This window comes from Drosophila serrata, unplaced genomic scaffold, assembly GCF_035046125.1.
Source record: "Drosophila serrata isolate PLE 108 unplaced genomic scaffold, ASM3504612v1 contig_273, whole genome shotgun sequence".
Taxonomy (NCBI): domain Eukaryota; kingdom Metazoa; phylum Arthropoda; class Insecta; order Diptera; family Drosophilidae; genus Drosophila; species Drosophila serrata.
In genome coordinates this window covers 939,292-951,037 of record NW_028257171.1, presented here as the reverse complement: position 1 = coordinate 951,037, position 11,746 = coordinate 939,292, and the positions used below count along the sequence as shown (strand labels likewise).

General features: G+C 39.3%; 3 protein-coding genes across 3 annotated transcripts; 2 read left to right on the top strand and 1 right to left on the bottom strand.

Moving 5' to 3' along the window:
• The first annotated feature begins 1,626 nt into the window (after positions 1–1,626).
• On the top strand, positions 1,627–2,311 carry LOC110183700 (uncharacterized). Its single transcript, XM_020952039.2, has 2 exons — positions 1,627–1,783; positions 1,867–2,311. The coding sequence occupies exons 1-2, from the start codon at positions 1,763–1,765 to the stop codon at positions 2,092–2,094; spliced, it is 249 nt and encodes an 82-aa protein (XP_020807698.1). The 5' UTR covers positions 1,627–1,762; the 3' UTR covers positions 2,095–2,311.
• Positions 2,312–5,218: 2,907 nt separating this feature from the next.
• On the bottom strand, positions 5,219–6,783 carry LOC110183620 (uncharacterized). Its single transcript, XM_020951937.2, has 2 exons — positions 6,710–6,783; positions 5,219–5,784 (listed from the first exon to the last, which is right to left on the bottom strand). Exons 1-2 carry the CDS (start codon positions 6,781–6,783, stop codon positions 5,289–5,291), a joined length of 570 nt encoding a protein of 189 aa, XP_020807596.2. The 3' UTR covers positions 5,219–5,288.
• A 2,877-nt stretch (positions 6,784–9,660) lies between these two features.
• On the top strand, positions 9,661–10,168 carry LOC110183712 (uncharacterized; the record flags this gene model as incomplete). The annotated part of the gene is made up of 1 exon (XM_020952060.2): positions 9,661–10,168. A coding segment is annotated over one exon (393 nt), but the record flags the coding sequence as incomplete, so codon positions are not given.
• Positions 10,169–11,746: the final 1,578 nt, after the last annotated feature.

The window sequence follows — 11,746 nt, the reverse complement described above, 5'->3', positions numbered from 1 at the left end:
TTTTTGCTACAAATTAATTTATATAAAAATCTATTTAATATCAGAAATAATATACCCTTACTTATCCAGGGTAGCAATAACAACGGGAAATACAAGAAAAATGGCTGCCAGCTGCGACTATTTGCCATTTTGTAAGCAAGCTCGAAATTAGTAGCGTAGAAAAAAAGAGGAAAAATTGCTGCATAAAAAGCAATGAAAAACTGTCGCTAAAAGCAGTTTTCCCAAGTACTTTCCATTGAGTTTACTGGGCGTGGTCAAGCGGAGTTGGTCTCCTCCACCGAACTCCATCATCAACGTAGACGATGGTCAGTGAACTTGGAGCAACCCAAAGTCCGGCTTGCATACACATATAATTATTGAGTAGACCTCTATATAGTCTATATACATCCATATAAACATATGTATATATAGTTATAGGTAGGGCAAAAGTGATGGCTTCATCGGTTTCTCCGTTCGGGGCAGAATTTATGGTCTATATTCGGAAATTTGCATAGAACGCTTGTCTGCGTCTGCATTAATTAATTATTTATAGCTTGCGAATCAAGTTACTCCCCGCTCTCTGGCCATGTTTGCTCAGTTTGCAAAATTTTACTGGCTGTGTCCTAGACTCATTGGAAGGCTTTGAGCAAGACGTCACCATCACCCTTCAGAGTCTTATCTAACAAAATTGATCGCAAAATATGGTTCTGACTGCTCTCCTCTATCTTATAGCATTTTAAAGATATTCCCGATTTCAATGGCGGGCACGCACACGTAATTATAATTTTTACAACGTCTAAATAAATGCAAATGCGAGAGAAGCCTCGAGAAGTATATAGTGTACTATATAGTAGTACTGAGTCAGGTAGGGCGGTAGCTGCTACCTGTAATAATGAATGACAGTCCAAAGAAGGTAGCGCGACATTCGCTGCCATCCATTAATAGTAGAAAAACAAAAGGGTATCAGTTTGGTCAGTTGATTAGGCCAGGGTTTTGGCCAAGCTGGGAATTGAAGCTTTAAATGAAAATAATTTGTTTAGATAAAGGGAAAGGGGGTGTGACTCAATTGATGTAAGAATTATGAACAATAGAGACTTATAATTAGCTTTACTATATCATTATTATGATCAGCAGAGTGTATAAATCAGTAAAAATGAAGTTTTGAATGTTTATTGTTAAATTATATATTGGAGAACATATTGCAAAGCTTCTTAAATTTTTAAAAATTAAATTTAATGTAAGGTTAATTATTAAGTAATCGAATAACACTTTATATTATATTAAAGTTTAGTTAAATTAAGTTTTTATAAATTTTGTATGCGGATCTAAGTTTTACAAATCAATTAAAATAGTTCTCTATATTCCTGAAATTTAATAATAAAGCTCATCTTTAATCACATAATTATTTTCTTAAATTACCCACGACTTTATTAACATTTAATGAGCTCATGATTTGTATTTTTATGCCCCCACAGAGTATGCATTATTTCATCAATTTGAAATCTTTTACGTCACGTCTTTATATTTATTCTTTCTCAACAATTTCAAATGGCATTAAGAATATAATTTATGCCACTCAGCTCGCTCACAGGTCTAGCAATATTAATGATGGGCCCCAACTTCTCTCTGGATCTCTCCCGGATTCTCAGTGATTCTCTTTGGGTTCCCCTGGAAAGGCTATAAATATGATTGACTTGCCGAACCGAAGGGGCAGTAAAAATTTTGAATTTCAGACGTCAACTTCGCCAAGAAGTCCTGGTGTAATCAAACAAGAGGGTCAGTCATGTTGGTCAAGGTTTTATTGGTGAGTAGAGAAAGGAAAACAACACGCCTGGATATATAGTATGTATATGGATATATCACAAACGTATCAATAATTCTGCCCAGCTCGCATTGCTCGCGTCCTTGGGTGTCCAGGCGAAGCCCCAGCTGCTGGTCACATCTCCCGTGAGTTATGCCACCGCCGGAGTGGGTGGCACTGCCTGGTTGGGACACGCCTCCGCCTATTATCCGGCGTATGCCAGCTATGGCTATCCGGCCTACGCGGCGTATACGTATGCACCGGTATATGGCGCATACGCCACATATCCCTACTATCCATATCTCAGGCGATGAAGCTGGCACGAGTTTCTCCAAACGGAAATGGAAATTTCGCCGAGGACGCAATATCGCATTAATCACGCTCGGTGTGGTGTGCGTGTGTGTTAGTGTGTGTGTACTTTGATTTAAGAAAATTTAACAATACTGTGTTTTTGTTTTTTCTTGTTAAAACACTTTTTTTATATTTTGGTGAAAACTAAAACTTAAATAAAGGCAAGCTAAGCGTGAAAAAGGGCTCTTTTCGTTTTCAAATAGTTTTCTTTTAATTCTTAAAATTTCTTTATATTTTCTTTTAATATTTCTCCTTTTCCTTTTTAAGGATGCCAATTCAAAGTTGTTTGTTTATCATAAAAAGAAAATAAATCATATTATGATTTCTTCGTCCTTTACAAATCCAATAATTGTTTATTAAAAGTTCCCAAAAGAAGCCAATTGACGAACCGCATAAAGTTTCTTCTACCGAAATCGGAAAAATGCAAATCCTGTATTTATTTTTGCTTTGCTTGTGTTTGTATATGCTCGGAATAATCCAGTTCCTGTTCCTGTTTCTGTAATGTTTTATTTCCATACCCCCCCTAAACTCTTGATTCAATTTTGGCGCCTGGAAATCAAAGCGGCAAAACACTCTTTGGCCGCATAAATACATAAAATGATAAACAAATCAATAAATGGCAAAAGGCATCATCTACCTCAGGTTCTGTGGGGTTTTCCATTTGGGGTTTTATTTTCCTTCAGCTCAAATTTGCTTACATCTGCGCATATTTTCACTTGCAAGTCTTCGGCTGGGAATATAGGAATAGGATGAAGAGTGAGAGGGGGAAGCTGTGCGGCCCGAAGGACGAAGGATGTCTGTGAGTATCCTGGTAACCCGCTACTGATTTACCTTACGTGTATAAATCTTTTATTCATGTAATCCATTTGAAAAACACGTTTGCACATGATTGTGTTCGTTTCGTTTCGGAGCAAAAAAGAAGGGAATCTCCAACAGCAGCATATGTGTGTGTACACACACATGAGGTGTGAGTGTGTTCTTGATTTGAAAAATCGTCAAAATTATATAAAGTGAATACAAATTTCATTTGCTCGCTTTTATTGCTTCGCCAGTTGCCAGACAAACATTGGTTGCCCATTGCTACCAACAAAAGCCACAATTCCGGCAATTAAAATAGTTGTTCTTTAACTCTGTTTGGGGTTTATTTATTTAAATGGGTATAAAATATAGTATAATATTTTTAAAAAGTCAAAGAGGTTTAAGTTAGAAGTTGTTTTAATGGACAGTTAAACAGGTTTAGGAAGGAAAGGAGATAATTCTCTAAATAAAATTTGAATTTACTTAACAAAAACTTTCGTAAATTTACTTTTCTAATTTATTATTTAATATTTAAATATTTAAATTAAATTAACCCTGTTTTTATTGCCAATTCTTTTAAACTTTTCCCTCATTTATCAAACAAAATCCTTTCACTTTACCTTTCCTGCTTGTTTATCTCATATTTTCGCCTTACTTTTTGACAACTTTTGGCCAACAAAAAGTATGTAAAAAAAGAAAAGAAGATAACTTCTAGAAGCCGACGCAAATATACGCTAATAGTTTGAAATCGAATTATAGGATATCGATCAAAACGAAGCCTTAAATATTCGGATTCTTTTATATCGATAATAAATATGTTTGTATGACGATTTTTTCGACAAATCAGATTTTTAAAAATCTCATAAGTAAGTCATAAATGCATTAATTTTAATTCAAAAAGCTGTCCTGTGTTAGTTTTTGATAGGTTAAAAAATCTGCATACTCAATTTAAAATTTAAAGAGAATTTAAAATTTGGCAAATTTTTTAACATTTTTACGATGTAAACCTTCATAAAATTTTGGAAAAAATTTCGAAAATTTATTTTTGTACCAAACATTGCTATATCGATTCGGCTTTTGATGCTCATCAGGAATATATATGGTTTATAGGGTCGGAAATGACTTCTTCACTACTTTTGAAGCTTTTGACTAAATATGGAATACCCTCCAATAGGGTATTAAAATATATAAGGAAAAACGGATGACAAAACCCGATAGCAGAATGACAACAACTAAGTAATATTCAACGCGGAAAGGCAAAAAGTTGACGGCGCTCAACGCAGTTTTATTGAATAAAAGGTCATTAAATTTGGACGCTATCTGTTCCGAGAACTTGTGAAAATGGAGCATTTTCCCCGCCACCGCCACCGCCGTTGCCTTGGATTTTTACTAGCCTTTTCCGCTTAGGTAGCAAACTTCACAACTACTTGGCATTTACCACCTGAGCAGGGACGCAGGGCAGGGACGAGGCGATGGCCAAAGTTATGATAAGGAGCAGCAGGAGACCACACCAATGCCGGCGGTGGGCCGGCGGCTGGCGGCTCCTCCACGCGGGCCTTTCAACGCGCAGGACAAAGTCAAGCAGAAAACTTGACTGGAGGAGGAGCCGCACGACGGACGAGGGGGAAAATGCGCAGGAAACGCGCTGAAAGGAAGCATATTTCATATAGAAAAGAAATCCTTTTAAATGGAAAGTTTAATCCCAGCCAAGGCAGGGAGCGCAAAACTTGCTGCTAGGTGCCGATGTGGGGCAAAAAAAAAAAGAAGAAAAAAAAATAAAAACTAGGAAAAGGGGACTCTCCAGATGCCCGGCTTTCGATAAGAACTAAGCTGAACTGAACCGAGTGGAAAAAGCGGAGTACAAATTGCTCCCCAGCAACGCTCAAAGCCAAAGGAGTTCATTTTGTTGCGGCAAATCGCAGCGGAGAGTTGGGTAGATTTCCACCGTAAAGAAAATTGGTATTAAATATAAGTTATGCTAAGGCACTCTTCTTGGGAAAAACTTTATACTAAATATATATAAATATACAACAGATAGGGGAGTTTGATTGAATAGATTGTATTACTAGATTGTTTGCTATTTAAACAAAAAGAATATGAATGAATTTTTAAACCAAAGTTAATTAAGCCAAATCTCCCAAATAAGCTAAGATAATAAAATAATTTAAATATGATTAAATGAAGTAGGAAATCCTTGATCTTAAGACTAACTTTCAATCATTTCCATTAAATTTCCTTGAAGAACTTAATTTTTCCAGTGTCAACACTTTCACAAAGAACAGAAATCACTTGCTTGATATGTACAATTCTTTATTTACACAGATTGGTTAAGATGGTTTTCACAGAAGATAAATCCTTCTTACTTCTTCAGCAAAACGGGGGCAGCGGCGGCAGCAATGGGGGCGGTATAGGCAGCTGCCACAGGAGCGGCAATGGGAGCGGCCAACGGGGCGGCTGCGTAACGTGCAATGGGAGCGGTATAAGCAGCGGCAGTGTAGGGAGCAGCGAAAGGAGCGGTATAAGCGGCGGTCAAAGGAGCAGCAAGGGGAGCGGTATAAGCGGCAGCAACGGGGGCAGTGTAGGCAGCGGTGGCAATGGGAGCGGTATAGGCGGCGGTAGCAATGGGAGTGGTATAGGCGGCGGCGGTATAGGCAGCTGGGAAGGCGGCGCTATGAGCAACGGTATTAGCGGTGTAGCTGGAGGCATAGGGAGCCACATAGGCGGCACTGCCCACCACAGCTGGAGCGGTATAAGCCAAAGGAGCGGCGGCCAGAGGAGCCACAATACCAGGCTTGGCAGCAGCCACAGCCACAACAGCGAAGAAGCAGACGGCGAACTGTAATAAAATAAAACTCCTGTTTAAATATCTGTTTTTTAAATAATTAAAACCCCTTAAATACTTACGTATTTCATGATGATTTTGTTGGGTTTTTTTTTTTTGTATTTGGTAGCTGTGACTACTTGGAGCTGTGAGCTTGGTTTGATATCGAATGGATCAAGCTGGCCAATTTATATAGTCACCAGTTGAATATCCAACGAAGGTCGCACTTGGCCATGCAACTGACATCGCTGGCAGCTCAAAGTCTTTGACTCCATTCCAGTTTAGTCCAACGAATCCGAAGCCAAATCTTGGCACGTGCCAAAACCTAATTCGATTTGACTTTGTCGAGTAATTGAAATGCGGCCACAAGGCGGAACAAAGGCCGTAAAGCAATTATGATCGCAGAATCCCTCTAAAAGGGAGATGGGTACTTAAATAGAGGAGGGTTTAAAACCTTACCTGAAATATTTATTACAAGGAGTTTAGCTTATGGTTCGAGATTTTGTCATAGAACTATTTTCTTTGATTTAACACTAAAAAAGAATAATATCAGTAAGGTTCTGTAGCATATAACATGTTGTTAATATATTTTTATACTTTATAAACTGAATTTACAAAGTAACCCAAGGATTCCCGTTTATTTTTCTAATTATTTTCTTAGCTCAAAGTCTGCCTCTTAACTCTAATTGTTCTCAGCTGTTATGATTTAGTAAAGTTTGTATTTTAAATGGCTTCTTCGAGTAATTTGTGTAAACTTTATTCCACCCCTGGCAACCTCTTTCCGAAGGACCTTCCTCCCTTATTTCTACACCTCTCAATACACACATCCAGCCGCCGCCGCCTTTGTTCCCATGAATAATTTGTGGAAACCACTTAAAAGCCGCTATGCCTCTCAAAGTTCTTACCAAATGTCGCTGGCATTTTCTAGACGAATTCAAAACAGAAATTATTTAATAGACTTCATCTTGATGAGGGGTCCGGGATATGGATACGGATGCGGATACGGAAACGAATACGGTTTAGGAGGAGGCATGGGGGTGTCATGTGTGCCATTCGCCTTTTACGGCACTTAAACGACGCATTAACGCGCACGCACAGCTGCTGCCACGCCCCTTAAACCCGAACGCCCATGTCCTTTGCCTGATGCAGACATAACCCCGGCCAAGTCAGAGGCAGTTGTGCCTTTATTATGGCAATAAACTCAACTTGGGGCAGGGACAGAGTCTGGGTCTGGGTCTGGGCAAATAAAAAAAGCAAAAAAACAGATGAAAAGTGGCGCAAATATTTCACGCAACTTGTTCAAAGTTCCTTAAAGATACCCTGTAAAGGAAAACGATTAAGGAAGTACTGATTAAAATGTGATATACTGTATATAAATTAAATAAAACCTCATGGAAATTGTTTAGGTTCAGGTGCAAGCTATGGTTTCCACAGTCAGCTTGTTAATTAAATATTTGATATTTGATAATTCCTAGTTCCTTAAACAGGATACTCTGTATTCGACTAAAATCTTTACAGCTTTTCTCTTGCTTTCAAAGTCCTTGGTCCTGGAGCTTTGTCCCCGTCAAACGGAGCGAATTTTTGTGCGCGGCTTTTTGTGGAAATTTCTTGCTTTTTAATTACTTGCCAGCACTCGTGGATACATCCATCCCTGCTCCCTGCTCCCTGATCCCTAGTGCTGGCAATATCCAGCTCCCGGGGGATTGCTCTTTGATATGCTCTCCCAGCTCCCCGTGGCCACTCGAGAGTTGCGGGCGCTGCACTTGAAATGGCCAAAGGAGGACTCACCGCTCAGGGCAGGGGAAGTGCCATCAAAGCTTTTAGGCGGATTAACCAATATAATAATTTCAGTAGCAAGTCCTTGCCACAAACTTGACAATGAAAGCAACATGGCGGCCAGGATAAAGATGAGGATGAGGATGAGGACGCAGTGCACCCCGCCCAAGTCAAGTGTCAAAACAAATATGTTTGCCGCCTGCGGTTGCCGGAGGAGCAGTTTTCGAATTGGAGGCCAGCTCCCGGCTGCATGATTGTGCATTTAGTAGATGCCAGCAGGACCATCCACAAAAGGATCCCAAAGCGGCAAAGAGAGTGGAGAGTGGAGATCGGAGAGGTGGTGGCTGGAGCCAATAGGCTGGCGCGTATGCACAGGCACATGGCAAACACTTGAAGCTGCACAAAAGGATGCGAAGGAGGCGGCAGGATGCGCGCCAAATCCTTCGGCAGCAACATCATCATCAACAGCGAGAAAGGACACACAGAGGAACTGGTAACAATTTGATGCACTGCGAATTATTTATTGAGAACAATTTATTATTTCTTTAGTTAATATAAATATTAAACTTTCTTAAATTGAAAATATCTTTTAAAGTGCATATTAACTTTATTATTTAACTACTTTTTAAGCTAACAATATTTATTCTGTCAATTAATAGAGGCTTGGAATTCAACCCCTTTAAAGTGTATAATTACATTTTTATATCGCAGTATTTTTAAATGGAAATATGATGGAGTTTTCCCAGTGTTTTTCCCAACCGCAATCCCCAGAATTTACTACCCTCTCGAGGGAGCTCCTTTCCCTTTCTCTTGTGGCAAATTCCCTCTTCTCCCCACAAATCCATTGCATTTCTGAATTCGCGTAATTGGCATTTTTAAGCAAAATTCACGCTTCAACACTTTTTCAAGTGTGAGACTGCCACTGCCGGGGAGTTTCGAGTCCTGCCAAAGGAGTGTTCATATGTAACTGGGTGGGTCTATGTGTATGTGCATCCTTAGGACGAGTGCGAAGTTACACACGCGGAAACCTGCACTCGATATTTCTAATTAGTGAGTTTTAAGCTCTTTTGCCCGCAATTTGCGACATTTATTAATTAATTTCTGGCAGCAACGACGATAAGTGCATTATTACACTCTGATTAGCCGGCTTTATTCTGGGCCATTAAAAATAGGCTGCCGACGTTAATTAAGCGGAATAATCCTACAGATTCAAATATAGAAAATGCTTTGCTTTAAAAATATATTTATGAAATGACTCATACGATTTAAAGTTTAGCCTTTAGGTTTAACCCGCTGGCCCTAATAAATTTTGTAAAACGAATTGCAGCCGCCAAGGTCAGGGCCAACATTGAATACTCTGAGTTGTTCGAGTAACGGACGCTCAGGCACGCACCAAAATAAGACATGGCCAGGTGTAGACCACAAAAACAAATATATATATTTAAAATATAAAAAAAGAGAAAGAAATGAAGAGGTGGATAGCTGCGATCCGCGCCAAGAATTGCGCATGCGCAACGTCAAACGATCGAATGTCGTTGACTTGGCAGCCATCGATGGCTGAACTACGGGCGTGACCCGCATGGCTAATGCCATTCGGAAAGTGTAAGTGGCTATAAAAGACCAGGGCGGATCTTCATTGGACATCACAACCCAATTGGCCATTCACCAAGTGACAATCCAAAAACCAAAACATAACCAAGATGTTCAAATTCGTAAGTACACAAAAGAATAGTTTACAAAAAAAAAAGAGTTTAAAAAACTTGATTTGTAAAGACCTACATTACTTATTTCAACAAATTTTTAAAATTATCAAACAATTCAAGAAGTAAATCTCGAACTGCACATAGAAATCTTACAAAAAAAATGTAGTTTTAAATATTTTAAAGAAGGTTAAATAAAGTTAAAGAAAGATCAAATTGCTAAAAGCAAGTTTAATATTCTAGAAACATATATGTTTGAATTCTCAAAATGATTTCCATAATGTTTAATATTTGAAAAATTCCCAACATTTAATATATTCAAAAAGGCTTTCGAAATTGAATTTTTAGAAAAGTATTAAAAAGACAAGAAGCTATTTTAAAGTACGTGTCCTGGAACAATGGTTTTTATTTATCCCATAAATTAAACTCTTTATATTCAGGCTGTTTGCTTCTTCGCTGTTGTGGCTGTGGCTGCTGCCAAGCCTGGTATTGTGGCTCCTCTGGCCGCCGCTCCTTTGGCTTATACCGCTCCAGCTGTGGTGGGCAGTGCCGCCTATGTGGCTCCCTATGCCTCCAGCTACACCGCCCACACCGTGGCTCATAGCGCCGCCTTCCCGGCTGCCTATACCGCTCCAATTGCTGCTGCCTACACTGCTCCCCTGGCTGCCGCTTATACCGCTCCCGTGACCCGCTTTGCCACGTCCTATGCTGCTCCCTTTGCCGCCCCTTATGCCGCCGCCTACACCTCTCCCCTGGCCTACAGCTCGCCCTATGTGGCCCGTCCCTATGTGGCCGCCGCTGCTGCTCCTCTGCTGCTGAAGAAGTAAATCAATGGATTGTGAACACTAAGGAAATATAGCCCCATGAGTTTGTCTCATGGCTTGGTGCTTATATTTCTCCAACTCCCAGAACTTGTGATGAATTAAACTTTATAAGAAACAATTTTTAGAGGTTTTTATTCAAAGAGATTTTATTTAGTGGTTTTTATATAGAAGAAGGAGATACCTTTGAGAAATCAAATGATCTGGGGTTCAATTCATGATCGTTGTAGATTATTTAATCCAAAAAAGGTCTTCCTAAACATTTAATTAAACCTGTTTTGATTTTCTTATCATTTCCGTTTGAAAAAGATTACTTTGATATATCTACATCAATTAATACCAGATAAATTCTTATAAAATATGTACATAAAACCCTAAGTCACTAAAGCATTTAATATTTAAAAATCTGTATTATTAATTTTCCAAGGATTTTCAAAAACTCTTCACCATTTCTTTTATACTCTTATGAGACATATTCAAGCGAATGGATTGGAAAATCTCTCAAAATATTTCGATGACATCCCCCAGAATGGGTTTTAATGGATTAGCATGCGAAGCGTTGGCATTCGCATATTTAAATTGCTCCATTAGCGAGCTGCTGCTATTATTTTCCTTTTTCTGTATTTCTGTTGTGCGACCATTTGCGCTAAGCGTTCAATTATTGCTACATGTCGAGGCTGCGGATTGGGGCTGCATATCAATGAGGATTGTGCGGCTGCGAAGCTCTTTCATCTATGATGAAATTGTTGCGGCTCGAGCCGCAGGCTTCAATGAGTTTGGATATCCTTGCGAAGGCTCTCGCCCAAAACCCCCTCCTCGGAAACCTGCTACCCAAAATTACCGCAACAACCGCAAGCCACCAAAATATGGGTTAACATGAAGCGCCATTACCCCGAATTCCACCCAGCTCAAGGCAAACAAACATCAGAGATGACATACCGGCTGGGAGCAGTAAATTAAAATTGACACCTGATGCTGACACAATTTGAGTGCTCCGACTGGGTCGGGTTTACTTGACTTGGCTGCCAAGTCCTGGCGCTAATGAGGCCTGAAACCAGAATGCGTCAACAGTTACTGGAGGCTCGTCTCGCCTCCTCCCAATGATGATGATGGTGATGGTGATTTTGATGACATTCGAATAAGGTGCTCCATTTACCCAAAACCAAACCGAACTGAACCGCCACCCCTTCGTGTACTTAATCATTATTAAATGGCATATGAAGAGCTCGGCTGAGCACTTTAGTGAAGAGATTTCGTTGGTGCGACTCAAGTGGAGCGTTTCAGTTAATGAATCCGGGTCAGGGGGATGCTCTGGCTCAAGATTGAAGCTATCAAGGAGAATTTTAGAATTTCATTTCATCGCAATCATTTCGCTATAGAATATTTATAATACATATTTGGTGTTTGGGCTTGAGGGGAAAAGTGTGTCTTGATAAGTACCAGTCAAGGGTATTTCACAGAATAAATAATAAACAGGAAGAGAAATTAAATTTGTAAAGTCGAATGTTGGATACTCATAGAACAAGTAGCTGCAATTTTAATTACTCATAACTTGGCCAAAAATGCGTTTATTTCAATTCGGAAAGCTGTTCTGTGCTAGTTTTAAATAGGTTAAAAAATGTGCATACTCAATTTAAAATATACAAAAATTAAAATTTTTCACAATTTTTTCAAATTTTAACGATGTAACCCCTTATAA

Excerpts from the sequence above, each read along its gene's own strand:
- LOC110183700 (XM_020952039.2), top strand. The coding sequence starts at position 1,763 with ATGTTGGTCAAGGTTTTATTG. Across the intron at positions 1,784-1,866 it reads TGTTGGTCAAGGTTTTATTG|CTCGCATTGCTCGCGTCCTT; the intron begins GTGAGTAGAGAA and ends AATTCTGCCCAG.
- LOC110183620 (XM_020951937.2), bottom strand. The coding sequence starts at position 6,783 with ATGCCTCCTCCTAAACCGTATTCGTTTCCGTATCCGCATCCGTATCCA. Across the intron at positions 5,785-6,709 it reads GGACCCCTCATCAAGATGAA|GAGTTTTATTTTATTACAGT; the intron begins GTCTATTAAATA and ends ATATTTAAACAG.